Below are 26,371 nucleotides of genomic sequence, written 5' to 3' on the forward strand. Positions count from 1 at the left end.
ACAGTGCATTCTGGGATTGGACTCTCCCAGATAGTTCTGATCCGTTTCCTGGTTCTGTTGTAGCACTACTATACTAACACCAGCAGCTCTTGTGTAACTCACTCGCTCTGGGTGTGTCTACACAGAGACGCTAGAAACAATAGCCGTCTTACGTTTCACATCGGCTTTCTGTTTATCTGAAGCCGCAGGGCATAAAGATCTCGAACGCACTGAGCTGAACTAAATCACCAAATTCAGCACCTGCCTGTAACTCAGACCCCGTGACTTTTTGAGAAAACACGTCCTCTGAAGCTTAGAGATGAACAGATTTCTTCTAAGAACTATTACTGAGCAAATACACAAAGGAAACAGAACACTACCATTTAAAATTACCTGTGAATGCGGAAAGATATGAGGAGGAAAAGCAAATATGTTATCCTAAAAGATATTTAACATGTTTATTGATTCAAATCATTGATTTGTGCTTTCATATTTACAAAAATATCTGAATATTAAACACTTTTCCTATTTTATCTTTTAGACAGCTTTGAAGTAATGCCTCAAGTGACACACTTTACAACGTCCGAGGTATGATCAATCATATAAAACAACAAAAAAACTAAAACAATTTTTCATCTTTATCTCAGTCACAGTAAAAAAAAATAAAACAAACATATAAAAAAAAAAAAAAAAAAAAAATTTAGAAATGACATTTAAATAGTCAAAAACAGCAAAGAATGATTCAGGGGAAAACCTTAAATGTGCAAGCAACTTTTTTTGACATTTAAAACCATTTAAATGTTAAAATTGGGTAACACTTTATTTTAAGGTGACGTAGTTACATTGTACTTACTCAAATAAGCACTGACTAACAATAATGAACTTTAGAGTTACGGTTATGGTTTGGTTTAGGTTTAGTTACTTGTAATTATGCATCATTTCTTGTTATAATTATATTAAGTACATGTAGTAACGTGTGACTACGTCACCTTAAAATAAAGTGTTACCTGAAACCTTTGGTTTGAAGTCTGTCCTTTCTGCTTCTCATTTGCTCTTAGATATTTAAAAAGCCAAAGTAGAAACTGTATTTAAATTCTAATAAAACATTCCCAAGAATGAAACTGGTAAAAATGAAATGCATGACTAACTTTGTTACATTTAAATGTTACGATTTTATTCTTTTAAAAAATAAGAATCTTTGTTTAGAAGTCCACCATTTCCATCATATCTCTCTAACACACACAAACAGACAAAAACGCAAATACACAAGCCTGTGGGTTTCAGAGATAAGCCACTGCGCTGCGGGCGGACGGGTGTCGGGACGGTTGTATGAACGACTGCTGTCTAGTCGGTTGGTACGACGGCTGAATGAACGACTGCTGTCGGGACGGTTGATACGACGTCTGAATGAATGACGGTGGTCCTGACGGATGGCTGTAGTCCGACCGCGCTTGCGGATGGAAGGCCACGGGTTGCGGCTGATAGGCCACATAGGGTGCGTTCCTGTTGTACATGTACCTTGGGTCTGGGCCCTTGTCCAAGGGGCCGGTACAGCAAGTGAATATACAACCGCCGGCGAACAGGAAGGCCGACGACACCCAACCGATGTACAACGCCTCCCCAAGTTCCCTACGCTGGGCATCGATGAGCAAGGGGTTGTAGAAATCCTGTATAATGGCGTGTCCAGTCCATGAGATGGGAATGAGGCAGCAGAAGCAGCCCACTAGGATCATGCAACCGGAGATGATCAGAATCATGCGCTTGGCACGGTCGTTGTCTTGAATGCACGCCGTGCACCTCATCCCGACGATGGCGATTAGTAAACCCAGACCGGTCAATGCCACGGAGCAGCACATGAGCCCCCGTGCGGCCTGGAGGTCCGGTGACAACGCCAGCAGGGAGTCGTACACTTTACACTGCATCCGGATGTTGGCCTGCCGGTAGCAGTTCATCCACAAGCCCTCGTAACGGGTCTCCATCACGATGATGTTCTCCCCGATGAACGCCGTCACCCGCCACATCGGCATCCCGGTGCTGGCCGCCGCCCCAATAAGCCCGATTAGGGTCACGCACATTCCCACAATCTCCAGTGCGCTGTTCGCCATGACTCCAGAAGCCTGCGTGCCACAGATCAGCAAGGACAGGTTTCAACTGTGAGGATTTGCATCCTGCTGGAATGGGAGCTCTAAGGTGTTCACCTGTTCCCAGTCTCCGCCCTCTTGCTCAAAGGAGGGAGGGAACGCTGAGGCTGGTTGCTATGAAATCGAATCCCCTCGTGAGTGTTTGTGTCTGGTTTTGTGTCGCTCAGGGGGGAGGAGGAGCACGTAGCCGTGTTGATGTTTGCTCAGCAGAGGCAGGTTTTCTGGCAAAGATCCTGTTGAGGAAACACAGGGATCACTGAACCGCCAGATACAAACCAACACTGCTGTCAATGTTTAACGCCATTGGTGTTGTGCCTCATTAAATTGCTGTCTGAAATGTTCAAAAACATCAGCTGATGGTTTAACGCTGATGTTTTGCTTTTAGTGAAAGGTGAAGCATGTCATTTTTGCACCATTGGAGATATCAAAAGGAATTCCATTATTTTTGCAATTCCATTTGATGCTGAGTAATTGTAGATTTAAAATTCATGATTTCCCCCATTATGGTTTAATCACGGAAGCTACACCAGTTACTTTTGCCAAGAGACCTCTATTTATTATGTATCATGTGTCAGACAGAGAGAAACAGGTATATAAGAATATAAGGCTACATGAGAGGTGGTCTTCATTCTATATTTCTCTGTTCCCCATTTCTCTATCTTCTCACCCCATCATGCTAGCTGTAAATGGTTTCTCTGGGTTTCTCCTTCCTTACCCCATCATCTCTATGTTTCCTTCCTCTCACGCCCTCATGCCTTTATGTTTCTCTGCGGTGGTACAGTAAGATTGACCTTATATACATTACAGAGAGACTTACAGCTTCCTTGTAGGGTAGCAAAAACATGTTGCTTTGAGCTTTAAAAAACATGGAATGTATACCGGTGTATACACATGGTACAATCCACTATCCTCTGTGTATACATTAATTCATTAGTGTGTAAGGGTGGATTCCTGCAGTGGTTCAAGCTGCAAGACTGCCGCATGACTAAAGAAACGTTGTCAGCAAGATGGTAGAAAACTGTACATTAATTGTCTATTCCACCCACTGCCACTTATACCAACGACAGAAATAAGCGCAGTTACAACAGCTAAATATGTGGAAGAGTGTTGCTATAGAGAGTGACAATATTGTAATGCAATAGGTAGCACTTCAAAGTCAATACCAAATCAAAACTTTATCACATTACTTGAAATTGAAAAAGTTGAATGACAAAATATGGTTATGGTTACACTTAAAATAGTTACAAAATAGATGTATGAGATGATGATAACTTAAATTATTAATTGTACCCAGCATATATGTTACCTGAGAGAGAGAGAGAGAGAGAGAGAGAGAGAGAGAGAGAGAGAGAGAGAGAGAGAGAGAGAGAGAGAGAGAGAGAGAGAGAGTGTGAGACGTTCAAACTGACCAATCAGATAATTACACTTCCCCCATTGTTCTAAAGGTGTGACAATTCATAGACCCCCAAAGTACAAACATTTTGGCCTACAGGCCTAGATCACTATCAGAAACAAAACCTCTGTGCCTTTAAGAACTCCAAATGGTCCTTGTGGTAGAAAGAGGGGGTGGAAACAGTAAAACAAATCTCTTTGTTCATTTGAAATATCTTGGATTATTTTCAGTTCTACAAATGGTATACAAATGGTATTTGCATCAATTGAAACATTAATTTTCTTGCAAAGAGCATACCAACATTTGAAGTATCATCATCATTGGAACATCTCTGCTAAGTGAACATTGCAAAATATAACTCTACCAGCTCTCTGCTCAGCACACAAGTGCAAACATAGTCTGACTTCACAAAATACATTATGAAATTATAAAGAAAATGCACAAAATAAACAAAACAAAATAAATAAATAACACTAAACAGTAAATTTTTAGTCTTCAGTGGTGTTTAGCATGTTGCTATGTGGTTGCTAGGGTGTTCTGGGGGAACCACTGAAAACAACCACATAGCAACATGCTAAGAACCACTCAGACAATTTAGTAGTAGCATAGATACACCCTAGAAACCATTGTACAGTCAAGAATTTTAGTATGTTACTATGTGGTTGCTTGGGTGTTGCTATGCAGCTGCTAAGGGGTTCTAAAATTTTTCAGAATGATACTACGTGGTTGCTCGGGTGTTGCTATGTAGCTGCTAAGGCGTTCTGAATTGTTTTTAGAATGTTACTACAGTATGTGGTTGCTTGAGTGTTGCTATGCAGCTGCTAAAGAGGTTCTGAGTGTTTTTTAGAATGTTACTATGTGGTTGATCAGGTGTTGCTATGCAGCTACTAAGGGGTTTTGAGTGGCTTTTAGAATGTTACTTGGTGGTTGCTTGGGTGTTTCTATGCAGCTGCTAAGGGGGTCTGAGCATTTTTTTAAATGTTACTATGTGGTTGTTCGGGTATTGCTACATTATGTAGCTGCTAAGGCATTCTGAATTGTTTTCAGAATGTTACTATGTGGTTGCTTGGGTGTTGCTATGCAGTTGCTAAAGAGGTTCTGAGTGTTTTTTTAGAATGTTACTATGTGGTTACTTTGGTGTTGCTATGCAATTGCTAAAGAGGTTCAGAGTGGTTTGTAAAATGTTACTATGTGGTTGATCAGTGTTGCTATGCAACTACTTAGGGGTTCTGAGTGGCTTTTAGAATGTAATGCTGTTTCCAGGGTGTTGCTATGCAGATGCTAAAGAGGTTCTGAGTGTTTTTAGAATGTTGCTATGTGGTTGATTAGATGTTGCTATGCAGGTTCTGAGGGTTTTTTTTATTTTTTTTTAGAATGTTACAATGCAATTGCTTTGGTTTTCTGAGGCAACCACCAAATACAAGCAACTAAGTAGCTGCTAAGGTGTTCTAAATGTGGTTTTATCATGTTACTTTGAGATCTCTAGGGTCTTAATTAACAGCTGCATTGTTACCGCTCAGAACACTTTAGCAACTGCATAGCTTTGTATGGTCAAGCGTCTTTGCAATTCCATTTGATAATGAGTATTTTTTAAAGTGTTCTGAGTGGGTTTAGCATGTTTCTATGGGGTTGAAATGGTTTTCTAGCGGAAAATCAACATACCAAAAACAATCAGAACACATTAGCAAGAATTTTTCTAATTCCATTTGACTTTTAACCTGTTGCTATGCCTGTTTTCTATGCATGTTTCTAATTCATGACAATAAAACACACAGAACACCTTAGCAGCTTCATAGCAACACCCAAGCAACCTTTGTATGGTCAAGCACTGCTCACATTTTCTTCAGACAATATAAAAAAAAGACGAGTTTTTGTTTTCTACAATACGACTGACAGGTGTGACCATAAACTTCTGGTATTAAGTTAATTGTTTTGAAGCATCAACTGTTTTTACAATAACATCTTAGATCACTTGCACATCTTTTTTTGACACAAATGTCAAATGTTTGTGTCAATGACACAAAGTCATTGTCACTCATGTCTGCTGGTAAATTTGCATTAGGGGTGTGACATTTTGAGGTTGTGGAACATTTCCTCTGACAACACAAGAGGAAATGTTTTTTGTCCTCTTGTGTCCCCCCCACCCCTAGTACATTCACAGTTCTTTTCACACATTTATTTTTTTAGATTTTTAATACAATTAAAGTCAAACCAGTGCTTTAAAAATGTACAAAGTGAAAAAAAAGTCACAGAGTCAACATTAAATCAGTTAAATGCTGTGTGGAAATATCCCACGTTGCTGTTTTTAAATTTAGCACATTTCATCCTATTTTGTACAAATGTAAATTATGAACAGACTTTTAGAATATAGGCAAGAAGGAAATGCATCAAAAATCATAAGAGCAAAGCAGAAGTGACTCATCCAATATAAAGGGCATCCCCAAGCTCTCTGCGTTGAGCGTCGATCAACAAGGGGTTGTAGAAGTCTTGGATGATAGCGTGAGCCATCCACGACACGGGGATGATGGTGGTCAAGCAGCCCGCCAGGAACAAACACCCTCCACTCACCAAAACAATGTGCTTGGTCTTGGGACGGGAGTCCACCAGATGGTTACAGCGCATTCCTACGGCTGACACGATGCAGGCGAAGGTGGATGGTGGACAGTTGTACGAACGACTGCTGTCTGGTCGGTTGGTACGACTCCTGTCTGGACGGTTGGTACGACTCCTGTCTGGACGGTTGGTACGACTCCTGTCTGGACGGTTGGTATGACTCCTGTCGGAACGGTCTGTGCGACTGCTGTCTGGACGGTTGGTTCGACTCCTGTCTCGATGGTTGGTATGACTGCTGTCTGGAAGATTGATACGACTCCTGTTGGAACTGTTGGTACGACTGCTGTCTGGACAGTTGGTACGACTCCTGTCGAGACAGTTGGTACGACTGCTGTCTGGATGGTTGGTACGACTCCTGTTGGAACGGTTGGTACGACTGCTGTCTGGACAGTTGGTACGACTCCTGTCGAGACAGTTGGTACAACGGCTGAATGAACGACTCCTGTTGGGGCGGTTGGTACAACGGCTGAATGAACGACTCCTGTCGGGATGGTTGGTTCGACTGCTGTCTCGGCGGTTGGTATGACTCCTGTCGGAACGGTTGGTACGACTGCTGCCTGGACAGTTGGTATGACTCCTGTCGAGACAGTTTGTTCAACGGCTGAATGACCGACTCCTGTCGGGACGGTTGATACGACGGCTGAATGAACGACTCCTGTCGGGACGGTTGATACGACGTCTGAATCAATGACGGTGGTCCTGACGGATGTCTGTAGTCCCACCGCACTTGCGGATGGAAGGCCACGGGTTGCGGCTGATTGGCCCCATAGGGGCCCTTGTCCAGCGGGCCACTGCAGCAGGTGAATATGCAACCACCGGCGAACAGGAAGGCCGACGACACACAACCAATGTACAACGCATCACCCAGTTCCCTACGCTGGGCATTGATGAGCAAGGGGTTGTAAAAGTCCTGGATGATGGTGTGTCCGGTCCATGAGACAGAAATTAGACAGCTGAAGCAGCCCATTAGGATCATGCAACCGGAGATGATCAGAACCATACGCTTGTCACAGTCGTTGTCTTGAATGCACCTCATCCCAACGAAGGCGATCAGTAAACCCAGACCAACCAATGCTACAGAGTAGCACATGAGCCCCCATGCGGCCGTCGCCCCGATGAGCCCGATTAGGGTCAAGTACATTCCCACAAACTCCAGTGCACTGTTCTCCATGACTCCAGAAGCCTGCGTACCACAGATCAGCAAGGACAGGTTTCAACTGTGAGGATTTGCATCCTGCTGGAATGGGAGCTCATAGGTATTCCCCTTTTCCCAGTCTCCGCCCTCTTGCTCAAGGGAGGGAAGGAACGCTGAGGCTGGTTGCTATGAAATCAAATCCTGTTTTTTCAGCAGGCTATGCTTTCTGCCAGAGATCCTTTTGAGGAAACGCAGTGATCACTGAACAGCCAGATACAAGACAACACACAACAGCTATTGACAGCTGTCAATGTTTAACGCCATTGGTTGGTGCCTCATTAAATTGCTGTCTGAAATGTTCAAAAACATCAGCTGATGGCTTAACAGTGGCAAGGTACCAAAATCCATCAGGTGACAGAATGGAGAAAAAAACCTTGGGAGAAAACAGGCGCAGTCGGAGGGCCAGTTCTCCTCTGGACAACGAAGGAATAGTGTATGATTATGATTCGGGCAGCATTACAAGTCAGATTGGATCAAAACATCTAGAGAATTTATCCATTTCCATCTGGTTGGAAGTCAAAGTCATCTCGCCGTTATAGATACAACTTGTTGAGGATCAGTGACGATGGCTGTCGTGTCGATGAGGCCTTCACAGGGTTGATGAGGCTGGCACAGTCAAGAATTTTAGCATGTGGTTGCTCGGGTGTTGCTATGCAGCTGCTAAAGAGGTTCTGACTGTTTTTTAGAATGTTACTGTGTGGTTGATCGGGTGTTGCTATAGAGCTACTAAGGGGTTTTGAGTGGCTTTTAGAATATTACTTGGTGGTTGCTCGCAGAGATGGGAAGTAACAAAGTACAAATACTTCATTACAGTCGATTTTTCAGATATTTTTTACTTTACTATTTATTTTTGTTCCGACTTTTTACTTTTACTCCTTACATTTTTAACACGAATATCCATAATTTCTACTCCTTATATTTTACAAAATTGGCTCGTTACTTTAGTTTCAAATAATTTCAATGGAGTTAGTTATTATTTTTCGCGTCATCAACCCTTCGCAGGGAGTTTGTTTGACAGGCGAATTGACCAATCATAATCTGCCATCCGCCATTTTGTCCGACAAAGCAGTCAGGAGATTTAGTAGATTAACATTGGAGGATTTAAACTTAAAAAACGAAGTGTACCGATGTCTTTCCGCGGTTAAAACAACATTTCTTCTTATGTTCATTCATGTTTATTTGATGCTATAAATTAACTAGAAGGAAGATATGATCGGTTCAAGAGCAGCTTTAACTGCGGCTCTACAGTGATCTGTCAGACACATTAAAGAGCCACAAAACTGTATTTATTGTTTAAATTTCTTAAAAAAATTACTAAATTTGAAAGGTGAGACTTTGTTTCATATTAAAAAATAACCTGGTCTGTCCTGTCTGTCAGTGCGTTGTCAGTGTCCTCTTTGCTCTGCGATGTATTTTTCACTGCGTGAGAACGGCGTCGCTTGTCGGACATAGCAACAGTTACTAAAAGGTAACCCCTTTTCAGTTGGTAAACATGGTGACGTTTTTTTGTGGATGGAGCTTAGGTGGTGGCAGAACGATCCTTCTGGCCGCTTCACTAAGGTTAGTTTGCAAGTTTTGTTAGCTTGTTTTTTTAATAATGACTGGAGAAAATCCGATTTTTTCATAATGTGCAAGATTCTTGCACCAAACAACACAACAAGATGACATTTAATAACAATAATAATAATTTAAGCTCCTTATTATGTAGCCAAATCTGTGCTGCTTTGTATTGGCCACCTTCAGTTTCCCCTTTGTTTGCAAGGTTGCCAGATGCCAGCAATGTTTTCCAGCCCAAAACCTCGTCAAAAACCGCGAGAATGCACAAAAAATGGCCTAATTTTTTTTGGCTTGTTTCTCGTTTAAACACATTAAAATCATTAACAAGCTTTAAAATTGCCAATTTTTCGACTTAGCCTATCCGATTTAAGAAACAATATTCAATCAATTGAACGCAAAATTAGGCTACACTGACCTCAGTCAGACTATTCTACTATTAAACTATAAGCTTATGTTACGGAAAATAATGCGATCAACTTAGGCTTTCAATGAGTCTGTTTATTGTCAATAAAAGTCGCTTGGAACAAAAGCATTCAGTAACATAAAAACATTGAGTGGATATATGGACATAAAAAATAACCCACTTTAACATTTCAATTATTTCAAATGGCAACATGAAACATGCATATTCATTAGAGCTGGGAGAAAAAATCGATTCACCTTGGTATCGCGATTTTTTTTTAATGATTTTAAAATCTTTTTTTTTAATTACAGAATATTACAGATATTAATTCAAATTAAATTGCTTTATTTTTGCCCTTGCTTATAGATGAGGACACTTTCGTTTCAACAGAGGATGAAATGTGTCGTTATAGAGCTGCACGATTCATCTTTAAAAGACTGTAATCTCGATTCAAACCCCCACGCAATCTTCTTCCATTTCGTTTGTCTATTAACCCTTTGACAAAATCATATCGCAACATTCAAATCTGTGTTGGCGCTGCCGCTGACCCAGAGAGAGTTGCCATGAAACCGCAGTTTCAGTCAGGTAGCTAAGTTTGAAAACCGTACTCGGTTACTATCGTAACCTCGGTTCCCTGAGAGTTAGGGAACGAGTATTGCGTAGCTATAAGCAGTGGGGAAACTCCTTTTCATCAAAATTCTGAAGCCTAAAATGTAAAACGCATTTTGCAGCTGCACAGCTAGCACAGTGAGTGTTTGGCTCACTCATTGGCTGTGCTGCGGCAACTGCACATCCAATGGCGCGGGCGCCTCTGACATGTGCGCCAATGAGTTAGCATCACGCCATTACACGTCAGAGCCCGCCAAGGGGGCGTGGCCCGAGCCTATATTAGCCCCCAAAACAGCCATTATAGCAGGTTACATCGACTGAAGCGACATACTGCCATGTTACTCAGTGCGGCCGGCTACGCAATACTCGTTCCCTAACTCTAAGGGAACCGAGGTTAAGAGAACCTTTCGAGAACGGTCAATTCGTATTGCCGCACTAAGTAACTGGTTGCTACTGCGGCTCGAGAACTCTGAGCCCACAGAAACAAGCCAGAACCCAATATATATTGAAAAAGACCAGACACCGTCGGGCCTGATAATATATATATATATATATATATATACTGTATATGTAATGCCCATACATCGTTACACAACCTAATACACCAGTAAGAACGGACACTGTCGGGTCTTTTATGTACAAGGGATATCACAACCGGCCAGAGGCGGGTTTTATAGTGAAATGAATGTGTGCTTATGACATTGACATAACATGTAGATAAGACCAGACACCTGTCAGGTCTAAATCATACAGAAAGGACATTTGCCTGCAGGGAAGGTACCTCCATATTATAGAATTTCATAAATGTAGAAGGCGAGGACCAGCCGGCCGCTGCACAAATATCCTGAATAGGGAACCCATAAGACCAAGCCCAAGACGAGGCCATGCCTCTAGTCGAATGAGCTCTAGTACCAATAGGGCAAACCTGACCCACTGAGGTATATGCCAAAGAAATGGCATCTACTATCCATCTGGATAGCCTTTGCTTTGTGACAGGGGAGGGGACCCCTTGGATCGACCACCAAAGCAGACAAAGAGCTGTTCTGAATGTCTTAAATGACACAGAACGCTCCAGATATATTCTCAGTGCTCTGACAGGATAGAGTAGATTAGCCTCCCCAACCTCCGTGGAAGGGGGAAGAGCTAATAATGTGATAACCTGTGCTCTAAACGGCACTGAAAGCACTTTAGGTACATAACCGTGTCTGGGTTTGAGGATGACCTTCGAGTCACAGACACCAAACTCCAAACAGTGAGGGCCTCACAGAGAGCGCCTGCAGATCTCCCACTCGCTTGACAGATGTCAGTGCCAGCAGGAGAGCAGTCTTCAGCGAGAGTAGTTTGAGATCAACCGACTTCAGGGCCCGAAGGGCTGTGGAGAGGTCCCATGACGGCACAGACTGAGGTCTGGAGGGGTTAATCCTCCTGGCTCACTTCAGAAACCGTACCACCAAGTAATTTCTTCCTAACGATTGACCAGACACCGGAGCATGATAAGCTGCAATGGCTGCCACATATATTTTGAGCGTGGATGGGGTCCTACCAGCTCCTGTAGGAAGGAGAGCACCACTGGTACCACGCATGACAAAGTGTTTATCCAAGCACCAGCTGGAGAACACTGACAACTTCAAAGCACAGGCGCCTAGTAGAAGGGGCCCTGGCCTTAGTGATCGTGTTTAGGACCTTGTCAGGAAGGTCCCTGGGTACCCGTTGAGGGGCCACAAATGGAGTGCCCATAAATCGGGTCACGGATGCCATATCATCAATTGTGAGTATTGAAAACGATAGCGTATTAGCATCTAGTTAGCATAGCATTTATATAGTTATTTAGCTTCTGCAAACAGCTCGCACTGTAAAGCGACGCAGTACCAACCGCTGCTCCTCCTGCATGGACTCCATCACTGCAGTGGCGTCTTGATGTGAGTGAGCATATACTTTTAGTCACAATTTATGTTCCTTCCTATTAGGTTAAAGTTAATCATCGGGTCGACAAATGCGCCGGCGCATTTTTCTGGATTTTTTCACATAGCAGCAAAATAGACTTGCAATACTCTTTCATTTATGGTCATACAGACTTAAGAAATATGAAAAAATAAACTGTTAAATTTCTACTTTTTCCACTTACAATCGAAATAAAACATTGTGCTTTTGTAAAATAAAGAAAATAAACAGGGTGTGCTTTCTGTCTCTGTGTCTCTGTGAACTTTATTTCTGGAGCAAGTCTCTAAACTTAAACAAAACTCAGCGAATAGTAGTCACCAGGGCTTGACATTAACTTTTTTGCTCACTAGCCAATGTGGCTAGTGGATTTCCAAAGTTACTAGCCACACAGCATTTTTACTAGCCACATTTTTGTTGTTGTGAAATTACCTGATAAAAGTTGACTAGGTAAATTAAGATTAACCCTTTTAAAACCACTGTACACACCCAAATCAAGACTACATAAATAATTAAATGTATAACAATACAGGTCATTATCATTAGCTCTGATAAGGTTGTGTGTAAAGCTCCTTTTTTTTAAATAAAACCATGTATTATGTATTATATGTCTTTACATAGCTCCACCGGCATACGACGTAACTCCAGCAGGGCAGCTAGCTGTCTCTTCGTTTCTGTGTTGTCGGTCACTAGCGCGCAAACGCAAGGAAACACTGTGTGCATGTAATACTCATTAGGGCTGTCAAAATTGCTCAAAAATGACGTTCGAATATTCCCTCTAGCCTATAGCCACACATAGCCTATATTCGAACTATTCGAACATCTGGTTGCGCAATTGGTCAATGACGCGCATTAGGCCTACGTCAATAACAGGACAAATTAATACAAAGGGACATAACTACTTGTATGTAGTTTATTTAAGTTTAGTTTAAACATATTTGACAACGTATTACCTACACAAAAACAAGTAAATCAACTAATGGCCAAGACCGCAGACCTCACTCTCGCTCGCACTCTCGTTCGCTCACTCGCACTCGCAGGCACTCTCTCTCTCTCTCTCCCTCACGCTCATGCTGCGTTCACACCAAACGCGAATAGAGCGTCTGGCGCGAGTGATTTCAATGTTAAGTCAATGTAAAGACGCGTTTACGCGCGTCTGGAGGTCTTGCGGCGCGAATGAGGCGTCACGCTCTCTGCGCATACGGTTTAAATGAACAACAACAATTTAAGCAAATGTTGAGTGCTGATCAAGAGTTTTGTGCAAGCAATTTAAGGTCGTGAGACTCGTGACTCTTATATAGCAGGCTTCATTCAGTGATTGAAACAAATATTATTAACATTAATTTAAGTTTTACAGTATAGAACCGACATTGAATGCTCCGAGCGAGCAGTGCACGGAACTTTTCCTTGACATGAAACGGTAAATAATCAAACCAGTGGAAGCCTGCAGTGCATGAAACTGCTGTATCTAACCTACCTTATTCATGCAATATCTATTCAGTCAGTAGTATGTTTCTGTTTAACGTTAAGCTTCTTCCTGTTACTGTCCCTGATCCCTAAGGCAGCGCGTCCACTCGCAAAGCAGACAGCCGCGCCTCTGCTACCGCGGGCGTTTTTCCAAATTCGAATATTAATTTTCACCTTCGAAATTCTGTTTTTTAAAACTATTCCAATATATATTCGACAGCCCTAATACTCATGGGAGTTGTAGTGTCACACTTATTTCAGATGCCTTTTGAAAAGACTACAATTATTCAACCTGCCAAAGTGGCTAGTTGGAGTGACTGTGACCCGCCATGAGCAAAATCCACCCGCATTTGGCGGGTTGGCGGGTGTTAATGTCAAGCCCTGGTAGTCACACAGGCATAAGCAATATCTTTATAAACATTTAAATATCTGCTATTAAATGATCAAATTCAAAACGAAAACAAATATTCTCTGTTTATGTAATCTGTAAAGATAGAGATGTCAGTCGTTCTCATATGGCAACTCATCTGCGTCTACAGAGAATGCGCACGCAATTGAAATGAGTCTCAGGTGCACGCATAGACAGTAAAAGAAATGGACACAGCGACCCCATTGGATTCAACGGAGACAAAGTGAAGCCAATTAGAAAATCTTACTTCCTGGGGGTCCAGCGTACTGCGCAGACTCAAACTGAGCTCGACGACGTAGATGTGACGTGAGCAAACCGTCTGTCTTCTAGTAGCTGTGCCAAGCTCAATCTGAATCATTACCTTCCGAAACTCGCAGAGACGGAGAGCGTGAGTAGGAGCTGTCCATGATCTTGGAGCAGGAGAAACTTTTTGTTGGTGTTCTGATTAATTACTTTGTCATTTTGCCTCGACGTCCTCCCGATTGCCCGCGAGCTTCTCCTCCTGTCCATACGGTAATTCTCTACTGTGCGACAGAGAGTCGCGTGGCTATGACGCAATCGTTAGCCTATTTTTACAAAAACTGCTTCTACAGGGCCATAACGTAAGATACAAGGTAATGGAGCATTTTATACATTGTCGTGTTTCTTTAGAAATAAATAATGGACAAATGGAGTCTTTAAACGCCTCAGATGTGAAGTTATTCGCTGTCAAAGTGACGCCAAAATGAATGGGAGTCAATGGGATGCTAACTGCAGGTGGGGTTCCGTTAGCCAATGGCGGCGTCCGGGGGTACTTCAAAATAATACAAATCCCTGCACCCTTGGGTGCACGCCCCCCCCCCCGGTCAGTCCTGCCCTCTGTTCGTCTCTATTTCCGCTGGGCTCTGCCCACTTTTCCAGCAGTTTTCAAATATTGCCAGTGGGTGGAGTCAGGCTCTGATCAGGGGTTGAGTTACCCTTAAACCACTCCCCTCAAACCGTTAGTCTGCTATGAGCAGAAATGGAGAGGAGGAGCACTAAAGTGAAACCCTGCCCTCTGTTCAATATTCCTTTTCACCTGGAAATACGTCACAACACTGGAGAAAAGTCGTTTGCAACTTCCGGTTCACGCAGACTTTAAGTTTCTCAGCTTGCACTCTAGTAACATTTGTGTGGTCCAGGTAGCTTTGCATAAAAAATGGTTGTCATTCGCAAGGCTACTTTTACTTTTATACTTTAAGTAAATTTCCAAGCCTGTACTTTGTTAGTTTTACTTGAGTAAAGAAGTTAAATCAGTACTTCTACTTTTACCAGAGTATTTTTTTAACACAAGTATTTGTACTTCTACTTGAGTATGGGAAGTGAGTACTTTTGTCATCTCTGGTTCTGGCTCGGGTGTTGCTATGCAGCTGCTAGGGTGTTTTGAGTGGTTTTTAGAATGTTACTATGTCGTTGAGTGGTATTGTTATGCAGCTGCTAAAGAGGTTCTGAGTGTTGTTTTATAATGTTACAGTGCAATTGCTATGGTTTTCTTGGGCAGCCACCAAGCGCAAGCAACTAAGTAGCTGCTAAGGTGTTATCATGTTACAATGATATTTCTAGCGCCTTAACAGCAGCAAAGCAACAGATCAGAACACTTTAGTAGCTGCATAAATACCCTATCAACCTTTGTATGGTCAAGCACTATTCACATTTTCTTTATGCAATGTGACATTTTTTTAGTTTCTGTTGTCTACAAGACGGCTGACAGTAAGAGTGACTATAAACTTCTAGTATTAAGTTAATTTCCATCAGCAAGTCCAGATGAGAGTTTAGATCATACTATTGTTTTGAAGCATCAACTGTTTTTACAATAACATCTTAGATCACTTGCACATCTTTTTTTGTCACACAAACACAAAGTCATTGTCACTCATGTCGGCTGCTAAATTTGCATTAGGGGTGTGACATTTTGAGGTTGTGGAACATTTCCTCTGACAACACAAGAGAAACAAACACTGGAAAACCACATGAACTGGTTCGACCAGCATTGCAAAACTAGGCTGAAAAAAAGCAAAATCATGCTGTCATATCCAGGAAGGGAATGTTTTGAGACTACAGACCAGAAAATAGTACATCCACAGTTCTTTTAAACTCTTTTTAATACAATTAAAGTCAAACCAGTGCTTTAACAATGTACAAAGTGAAAAAAAAAAAGTCACAGAGTCAACTTTAAATCAGTTAAATGCTGTGTGGAAAATCCCACGTTGCCATATTTAAATTTAGCTCATTTCATCCTATTTTTGTACAAATGTAAATTATTAACATAATTTTATAATATAGCCAAGAAGGAAATGCATACAAAATCAAGCATCACATATACAGTCATATATTATCAACAAACAGGCTACATAAATCCTGCTTTCTTCTGAATGTTCGTTCCCATCTCAAGTTCTTTCTGCACTGGGGTCTCTATGGGAGATTTCAGTGGTAAAGTGCAGCACTCACTGTGTGTGTTTTAATATCTTGGCTGGTTATAGACTGAGGGTGGAACGGAAGAATAGGCTGGTTGATATGTGGGTTGTCCGTAAGGGTATCCATATCCGGGCCTGTAGGAGTAGTTATACGGGGCCGATCCAGCACGATACATCATAGTAGCCATGTCCGCTTTGTCCTGTGTCCGCGGCGCATGCCGACAGAGCAGAATCACCCCGGCGCAGAAGAGCAAAGCAGAAGTGACCCATCCGATATAAAGGGCCTCCCCAAGCTCTCTGCGTTGAGCGTCGATCAACAAGGGGTTGTAGAAGTCTTGGATGATCACGTGAGCCGTCCACGACACGGGGATGATGGTGGTCACGCAGCCCGCCAAGAACAAACACCCTCCACTCACCAAAACAATGTGCTTGGTCTTGGGGCGGGAGTCCACCAGACGGGTACAGCGCATTCCTACGGCTGACACGATGCAGGCGAAGGCGGACAAAGCGACGGAGCAGCACATGAGACCCCTGGCAGCCTGGAGATCGGGTGGAAGGAACAGCAAAGAATCATAGACCTTGCATTGCATACGGATGTTGGCTTGCCGAAAGCAGTTCATCCACAAGCCTTCCCAACGCGTCTCCATCACAATGATATTCTCCCCGATGAACGCCGTCACCTTCCACATCGGGAGGCCCGTGACGGCGGCGACGCCGATCAATCCGAAAAACCCGATGATTAGCGCCACCAGCTCACAGCAGATGGACTCCCGTCTCTTCCTCTTCTCGATCTTGAGCTGCTCCTGGTATAATTCCTCGGCAGACTTCTCACCAGGATAGCCCGTGTACACACTGCCCCCATAGGCTTTGTCTGCGTAGGATTTGTCCGCATAGGACTTGGTCATATAAGACCCGGCCGTGTAAGACATGATGGTCGAGAACAACCAGACACAGAACACAGCTCTCCTTCACTGTGGTGTTTCTCAAATGAGACCGGAAGATCCAGATGACACATATTTACAGCCAAGAAAAAAATGTTAATGATGTTATGTGATCAGACTGGTTCTCCTGCTCCTAAAACATCTGATAATCACCTCCAAGGAAACTGGTGATACTTGAAATGTTCAAACAAATGACTTCTGCCATTAGGCGGCTTCTAAATATGAGCATTCTAGTCACAATGCAAACTCAAAATAGCTTGTTGCACTGTAAAATATTTATTTAAAATTCAATTAAAATTGAATTTAAATTGGAACTTTCAATGTAAGATTTTAAGGTAATTTTCAAGTAATAAAATACATATTAATAATAAATAAAAAATTATAAATATACATTTTTATATTTAAATATCAAAATACAGTAAATAACTACTAAAAATACAGTAGTCAACATTTGAAGTTCATCAAAACCTTTCTTCAAAGTTATATAAGAATTTTGAACAATACCCATTCTTGTCTTAGGACAACTTTGATTCACTTTTTTGATCCACTTCAAATTTTGACTACTGTAATATAAAATGAATAGGCCTAAAATATAAATACAAATAAATATATAAAAACATTTGTGAATGACAATGACTATTTTGACATTTTATAACAGGGGTAAATGCAATATTATTGCTCATATAACAACAACAATAATAATAATAATTATTATTTTTATAATAAATACAAATAAAAATAATAAAATAAAATAAAATAAATAAATAATTATTATCTGGCTTGGGCAATCAAATAAAAAAATTATTCAGCACTGTAACAAAAATATATAAAAAATAACCATACACAATTTAAAAATTATCACCAAAACTATATAAAATTACAATTAACATGCATATATACAATTATATAGCTCTTTTATAGCTCTGCAGGAGATTCGAATTTCATTCAAGTTTTAACTTTGTCTCATATGTTTTTCTTAAGATTCCTTAGAAAAAACAAAACAAAAACGAGTCGATATTTTACAGAGCAACAAAATGAATGCTGACAGCAGCTCAGATCATTTAATGTTTCATCTTTGGAAGAATTTGATGATAAAAATGTTTCAGTTCATGGTGATCTCTGATTTATTTTCTCAAAAGGTTCCTTAAGTTAAATTACCCAAGAGCTTCAGCTGTTTCCTTCAGCTGCTGTATCTCAGTGAGAGGTCAGGTGTGTTACAGGTATTACAGCACTTCCAGGTAAGAAACACAAATACAACAGACGCTAGACAAGAGATGGAGGGTGGAACCTGAGATGGCTAGTGTCACACACACACACACACACACACACACACACACACACACACACACACACACACACGCGCACGCGCACGCGCACGCGCACGCGCACACACTCCCTTCTGTAGATATCTAAATCTAACATCAGTCCAGCGTCAGTGTATAGACCATGATGTATGCGCCAGAGAAACAAGTGCGCCGCCATCTTTAGAATATTGTATTTAACTTCCGGTTTTGCGGTCTCTTGTATATTTCTATGGCATTGCTGTCCAAGAGTAATTAGCTTTTTAAGTGGATTTACTTAATGTAAAGTTAATGAAAGTTATCATGAGGATTGTAATGTTTAAAGCAGATGTCTTAACGAATGTCAGTAGACCGGGAAGATTTTAAAACGAGCCGTTCATTCATAAATACGCAAGATCGCTATGAAAATACAGACCGGAAGACAAAAGACAACGAGCGCAGCGCTGAAAAGGGGCGGGGCTACATAGCTTTCATTTATTTTCACTTACAGTACATGTGGGTGTTGCTCAAATATCTAAGCATGTCAGATGCAAATCTCATGCAGACGGCATGCCAGTGTTTTTCAGCGTGTCCCCCCCCCCTCCCCCCCCCAGCCTGTCTACTTTGTATAGCCCACAGCTGGGTGCAGTGAATCTTATCTGATTAATACTTTTTTGTTGTTGTTGTTAAAAGCGCAGCGTGCCAAAATCAAAGAATCATGCATCAAACCTAAAGGGTAAAGCAATTAAAAAAAAAGGATCTATTTAATAACACAATTATTTCTCATACACAGACTTTTGCTGAAATCTTCAGCTTCTCAGATGTGTTTCCTGAGGAAAAGATTTTAATATGAACATTTCTCATCCAATTATTTCACAGTCAAATGATCTGAGCTGCTGCACATTCATTTACAGCTCTAAACTGTCTTACTGTATGTTTGCTGTCTTATTTGTTTCCACTTTTATTCCTCCAAAAGAACTTTGAGAAACATCCGAGACAATGTTCAAAGTTTTTTCTGAGAATCACACAACTTTATTGTTTAAATGATCCTTTAATATCACTTAATTTTAACTTGCACATTTAATATTACAATAAAATCTTTCAATTACAAAAGTACAATTGTTATAATATTAATTAGTCCAGTATTTATAAGTATAAATATTAGATAATAAATCATATTTATAATAAAATAATATTTGATCATAAAAAAAATACATTAAAATGAACTGAATTACAAGTTTTTTTGTGCAATTAATGCATAATGATTATCAAGACAGCCAGTTTAGTCTTATTCATAACTGAACAATTCAGATATAAACGTTTAAAAGCTGGGTAAATCATATAATCAAATTAATTTCAGTGTATTTTTTTTGGCAAATAAAGAATTTTAGATGATTACCATGACAGATTGTTTAGTCTCATTCATAAATGAATGATTTAATCTAAAAACAGAAATAGGTAAATCATATGTTTGTGATAGATGCACAAGTTCCTTACAAGTACAGAACTACAATAAATCAATTCAACCCAAAATGTATAAACATATAATATATGATCATATCATATTACACTTCATATAGACTGAATGCATTTAGTTAGTTAAGTGAGTAACATTTAACATTTAACATTAACCACACAGAGATTTTCCAAGATTCATCAGACCAAGACGGCAACAAAAGCTTGAAAAGTAATATAACTAAAAAGACACACATAAATAAACAACTGGACTGAATGCATCATTTATCTCGGTCAGACGTACTGACTCTTCCAGTGAGAGTTAGAAGAGGGAGTCCGTTCCAACATGCTCATTCCCACCGGGACATACGGCCCGTCCTCCTCGTCCTTCCTCTGTCGAGGGGCGTACCGGCACAGCAGGATCACCCCTGCAACCAGGAGGACCAGGAACGTGGCGAAGCCCACGTACAGCGCCTGTCCGATCTCACGCTTTAGCGACTCCAACACCATGGGGTTATAAAAGTCTCGTATGATGGAATGAGTGGTCCAGCTGACGGGAATGAGAGTGGCGAGGCCGGACGCGACGAAAAGACACCCGCCCACCAGCAGGATCACATTCTTGCCCCTGCTGTGGTCCTGAAGGCAGTCTGTGCTCCTCATCCCGCAGACGGACACCAGGACGGCGAGGACGGCGAGCGTGATGGACACACACATGAGCCCGCGGGCCGCCTGGATGTCTCCCGGCAGGATGAGCAGCGAGTCGTAGATCTTGCACTGCATCCGGATGTCCGCCTGCCGAATGCACGCCATCCACAACCCCTCCCACTGCGCCTCCATGACGATGAGGTTGGACCCGATAAACGCCGTGACCTTCCACATGGGGAGCGCGGTCACTGCGACGGTCCCGACCAGCCCGACGGCGCCCAGCACCAGGGCCAGGATCTCCAGTTTAGCCCTCATGTCTACGGTGGCTTCGACTCGTGAGCAGAAGTGATGTGAAACGCCAGTGTCTTCGGGTTATCAGACAGGAATGAGGTAAGGGGGGTTTGGTCCATCCGTGCTATGCGGTAACGCTGGTTTCTGTTAGCTGATGACAAACGGACCTGGTTTTGTTTTTAATGGAAGTCTGTGACTTCACGCATCTGTTGCAACCGCAGTTACTGCTCTACTGGTTAAACACATAACCGGCTCCATAGTGAGGGCCAACATGAGCTAAAGCAGTGGCTCTCAACCACACACACACACACACACACACACACACACACACACACACACACAAAAAGGAAATTTCACAAATAATTACAAAAACAAAAAAACAGCAAGACTTGAATTAAAAGAGAAATTTTGAGGTCGAAAGGCTGAAATTGTATTTTCTTTTTTAGAGTAAAATGTACTCTTAAAAACAAAACAAAAAAAACTATGCAATATGATTTAAAACCATTTAAAATTAGACAAAACAAGATTAAAGGGTTATTTCAACCCAAAAAGCGATGCGTTTTTTGAAAGAAAAACATCCATATTAATAAGTTTATAAACTACAATCGCTGGCCTCCGGTAATGGCTCTACGCCTCTCGCGGTTTAAACAAATAGGACCAGGCAACAAACTCAAGCACCTTTTTAAAAATTCGTGAGTAAAAGTGATCCAAATATAAATAAATAAAACCTAATTAGGCTACTTCTTGTGGCCTGTGTATTCACAACGAGTACAAATAGCAATGCAGATTAAGACTAGGCGATTTCCTAGGAAATCTAATTTAGATTTAGTACTAAATCGCCTAGTCTTAATCTGCAGGCCACAAGAAGTAGCCTAATTAGGTTTTATTTATTTTTTTGATCACTTTTACTCACGACATGCAGTCCGGCAACATCTCAGTTACCATTCACCCCCATTATGAAGCTTGAAAGAGCCAGGGTGTTTATTAATATAACTCCGATTGTGTTTGTCTGAAAGAAGAAAGTCATAAACACCTAGGATGGCTTGAGGGTGTGTAAATCATGTGATCATTTTCATTTTTAGGTGAACTAACCCTTTAAGTCTTTCCCTGCCATTGACGGAATTTTCCGGCTTTCCATGTTTTCACTGTTAAACGATATTACGCATCTTCTGAAAGAGTACAGAATCTCCAGATCAAAACACAGGTGAAGGAGAAGAAGAAGAAACAAGCGACAGAAGCATTGCTTATGCATATGTAAAACAACGTGATCATCAAACATTAAACAGCATATTCAAAACTGCCTAATGTTACTGAATGAAATGTAGAAACCCATGAAGAAGGACAGGAGTGTGAAGCTTTGGGGGTGTTGATGGACTCGACCCAGGCCCGGACTGGCCATCGGGAGCACCGGGAGAATTCCCGGTGGCCTGGCGACTAATTTGGCCTGCTGCCAGGCAGGGTTTTTTTTTTTTTTTTTTTTTTTTTTTTAATACTACTACCTTTACTAGTGATCATTTTCGAATTCATCATTCAATAAAATTATTATTGTAAAAAAATCATGAATCTGTTAGTCTTGACTGGCAAGGCTACGATTCAACTTTAAGCCTCAGCCAAACGGTTAAACAGAAAATGTTGATGGAGAGAAAACGGCCAGGTGGAGCAGAGAGGGAAAGAACAACGAAAAAGAAAAAAGAAAGCACTCAGAGAACAAGCATTAAAATGTTACAAAATGAATGATCTGTTCAGGGCTTCAAGTGCAGGTCAGTTTCATCTGTAAATACTGTAGGCTACTTTTTTCTTCGTTAACTTAGTATTGAAATGCTAGCAAATGTAAGCGGTATAGCGCCCCATTACTATCGTCACTCAAAATACTGTATGCTAAAAGAGATGAATATTATTTAGTGTAAAGTTACATTAGTAATTTAGCAGACAAATATGAACATTTATGTAGTACAGGGAGCAGGGAGACAGGAGTTATAGTGCAGACATCAACAAAAAATAATGCAATAACATTTTATTAGACAATTTAGAAAATTATGTCTGCCCATTTGTGGGGTTTAAAACTTTTTTCCTTTCCTTTTCTTTTATCAAATGAAGGTGGACAGTCAACCTAGCACTAGCTATGGTGCAATGATGATTTTTTTTTACATATTGTATGAAATATAGTGTTGCTAAATGTTGGATATTTAAGTAATTTTAAGATAAAAACAACAACATTTTGTCATAAATATAATACTTTGATTTTTTACTAAAATAAATGTAGATTCTGGGCAAACAAATTACAATAAGGGGGTTGTTTTACACCAAGATGGAGACAGTTCTGTTTGTAACATGAGGCCAGAACAAGCGACAGGTGACGAAGTGACGGGTACAAGAAAAACACACACACTTTATACATACATACATACATACATATAACACTAGTACTCCGCTTAGTGTATGAGGCTGATGATACTGGTGGAAGGGAGAGACAGAGAGATATTAGGGTAAATGAAGAGAAGGAAAAGGGAAGTGAGGATACCGTTCAAGAGAAAGCCTTTAATTATTTAGACCAATAAATGTAATTTAGGAAAAAATAGGGTTGTCCGTGTTTCTAAATTTTATTTGGGTGCATAGGATGGCCTGGATGGGTGTAGGATTTCCCGTCCCAGGATTGTGTCCCAGTCCGGCCCTGACTCGACCTATATGTTTTGATTATTGTTTGATATTGTATGTTCGGATATTCATACATAAAAAAAAGTTTTGTGAAAATTATCTAAAAAAAAAAAAAAAAAAAAAAAAAAGCTGTCAGAGAAAGAGTTAAAATAAGCTACATATCAAAATCAAGATTTTAAATTGTCCTCTCAACCATTTTATTTTAGAAGAGGTAAAAGGTAAATATAAAAAAAAGAAATATATATATATATAATTTTAAAAGTGTCATTTATAGACCTAGAAAAGTAAACAAAATTAATCAAATATATTGGTAACACATTACTTGAAGCCTTTATATATAATGCATTATAAAAGTACTTAATGCCTTTATTATGCCTTTTAATACACATTATATTGCAGTGAATAATCTCATGAATAATTGTAACCACATTTATACATTATAATACTTATCTACTCATTTATAGAGTTTATCTGGTAACACTTTACAACAAGGTATTATTTGTTAACTTTAGTTGACTACATTCATTAACATGAACTAACCATGAACAACAGGCTACTTCTGCAGTGTTTATGAATCCTAGTTAACTGTCATTTTCATCAAAAGATCAAAAGATGTATCTGTTAACATTAGATAATGCACTGAACTAACATAAACAATGAACAATTGTATTTTTTAGAAACAAAGGTTAATAAGTGCTATAAAAATATATTGTTCATTATTAGTTCATTTGAACTAATACATTAATGTAAACAAATGAGACATTTTTGTAAAGTGTTACCATGTATTTCATTAAAACACATGACACACAACTAATTTCAGATGTAAAAAGGATTCTGTACATTATGAATACCTTTCATGTGGTATACATAAGTGTTACCTAAATATATAAATATAATACATGTTAATATATAATAACATTTTCTAGTTATGCCAAGTTCTAAAATATTTTATCAGGTAGAAAATTGTGAGTGAAAAGTATAAAAAATATTATATTTTAATATTAAAGATATTTTAAATATTATTCTTTTTTCAAAAGAAAATCCTTAATCCTTACCCAATAAATCACAAACAACTGGAAAAAATAAGGGAAATATATTATCCCACATTGGGGGCCTTACAATATTGCAGTGAACAATGGGGGTCAAAAGTTCAAAAAGGCTGAGAACCACTGGGTTATTAGATCACCAAAAAAAAAAAAGTATTATTTACTCACCCTCATTTTGATCCAAACCTGTTTGCTGTAGAACAGGAGAGTTCGTCTTCAAGCAGCTCTTTTCCCTTTCATCATCACGCCTGCTTTGAAAGCTGCGCAAATAATAATAATAAAAAAAACATCCAAAAAGAATTCCATTAATGATTCTGTTAAACTTTAACCAGTTATTTGAGAAACTGGTAATAGTGAGACACTTATTTAAGATAGTAGAACTACAGCTGCTGGCAAGTGCACATACAAGTGAAAACTGACTTTGGCGAGTAAATAAAACAGTTATTGCTAATTTTGTAAGGACAGAACAACATAATACATTGTATAAATTGCACTGTAAGAACAATAATCTGAATGTTGCTGTTCTAAGTGATGTGAACAAATAAAATCAACAACAGTTGTTCAACTTTTACCTCAATTTACAATGAGATGTTTATCTAGGATGCCTACAGTTTTCAAATCTTCCATGCATTAAACCACGAAAATGAAAATATGAGGAACAAAACATTTTTTTTGTGACGTGCAGTTTCACTGAGCGTATATGATGATTGATGCTGTTTGCCACCATTATGCATGGAAACAACAACATAATCCCATATCAGGAAGAAAAATATACTTATAATAAAAATAATGCAAAATGCAAAGTTCAAACTTAGTAAGAACATGTTTATGGCTCCTGAATGTTCTCGGTTTATCCTCTACTGGCAGGTATCAATGTTCATTTTATACCTGGTTTTATGACTATATAATCTGTTTCTTTTGTAATTTAATGTGAATGTATTATTTACATTGAAATCCTGGCTGAACATCATGTTGAGCACATTTACAGGAGCTCACAGAGAGCAGAAGCTCGTCTCACCGAAGCTTAAATGCCACTAGTCTTCATGTAAAACACTGAATTATAATCAGTAAGAGGTTCACTGAAGAGTCAACAGAAACTTTCAAACCTGTCTGACGGGTCGGGCTGCTGTGACTTCATCTGTGACTGAGTTTCATGTGTCAACTCAGACGTCCAACCTCAGAGAACAACAGTGACATTTAACAACATATGATTATGACTTATATAAATGTGTTCTGTCAATATCAGACTTTTGCTATTAGACAGCACTTCACCTTTTACTTGGACAGTATAAATGTTTCACTCCTGCATTTATAGAGAAAACCAGTATACATGCTCAGAAAATATGGGACATTTAATTAGACTTTTGTAGAATTAAAAAAAAAACAATGTTTATAAAGTGAATGAAAATGTTCCTCGGATTTTCATATTTACACGAAATGTTTGTGCGCCATCTTGCGCATCTGTGTAAAACTGCACATTCAACGTCAAAATCACCAGGGGAAAAATACTAAATTCCACAGCATCCAATTAATAAATAATAATAATAAATAAAGGTATTATTTGATTGTTTTTACACATACCACAGTTAAAAGTATACATACGTACTCTTTTCACGTAAATATCACAGTAATTTACTTGGTCAAATTAACCAGATGTCAATAGTGAATGATTAGCAAGAATGCTAATCATTCACTACGTCGTATTACCATCTGGTGTGGTTTCGTCATTTTACCATAGTAGCACCACAGTACAGGCTTTTATGAGCTGTGAAGGTTAATATTTAGCCTAAATGTTGGTTCATTTAGTACAAAACTCCCTTAACTTGATAAACTTGCCTTGTTTTTTTTTTTTTATCACTTTTCTCTAGTGAAGTGAAGTCGACCACAGAATCCTTCAAGTAGGCTAAGTCAGGTTCAAGGTC

The 26,371-nt window shown here is 39.9% G+C and overlaps 2 protein-coding genes across 2 annotated transcripts; both read right to left on the reverse strand.

The window, feature by feature from the left end:
- Positions 1 to 409: 409 nt before the first annotated feature.
- Positions 410 to 25,629, reverse strand: cldn8.1 (claudin 8.1). Its single transcript, XM_079886884.1, has 3 exons — positions 25,556 to 25,629; positions 24,618 to 24,709; positions 410 to 2,353 (listed from the first exon to the last, which is right to left on the reverse strand). Exon 3 carries the CDS (start codon positions 2,082 to 2,084, stop codon positions 1,260 to 1,262), a length of 825 nt encoding a protein of 274 aa, XP_079743010.1. The 5' UTR covers positions 2,085 to 2,353; positions 24,618 to 24,709; positions 25,556 to 25,629; the 3' UTR covers positions 410 to 1,259.
- Positions 15,883 to 21,049, reverse strand: cldn8.2 (claudin 8.2). Its single transcript, XM_079886258.1, has 3 exons — positions 20,113 to 21,049; positions 18,236 to 18,264; positions 15,883 to 17,102 (listed from the first exon to the last, which is right to left on the reverse strand). Exons 1-3 carry the CDS (start codon positions 20,770 to 20,772, stop codon positions 16,181 to 16,183), a joined length of 1,611 nt encoding a protein of 536 aa, XP_079742384.1. The 5' UTR covers positions 20,773 to 21,049; the 3' UTR covers positions 15,883 to 16,180.
- Positions 25,630 to 26,371: the final 742 nt, after the last annotated feature.

This window comes from Squalius cephalus, assembly GCF_949319135.1.
Source record: "Squalius cephalus genome assembly, chromosome: 11".
NCBI lineage: Eukaryota > Metazoa > Chordata > Actinopteri > Cypriniformes > Leuciscidae > Squalius > Squalius cephalus.

What these genes read in the sequence shown, in the direction of transcription:
- cldn8.1 (XM_079886884.1), bottom strand. Translation starts at nt 2,084, where the DNA reads ATGGCGAACAGCGCACTGGAGATTGTGGGAATGTGCGTGACCCTAATC.
- cldn8.2 (XM_079886258.1), bottom strand. Translation starts at nt 20,772, where the DNA reads ATGAGGGCTAAACTGGAGATCCTGGCCCTGGTGCTGGGCGCCGTCGGG. An exon ending in CTCACTGGAAGAGTCAGTAC is followed by an intron (nt 18,265 to 20,112) that starts GTCTGACCGAGA and finishes ACTGAGATACAG; the next exon opens with CAGCTGAAGGAAACAGCTGA. An exon ending in GAAACAGCTGAAGCTCTTGG is followed by an intron (nt 17,103 to 18,235) that starts GTAATTTAACTT and finishes ACCACAGTGAAG; the next exon opens with GAGAGCTGTGTTCTGTGTCT.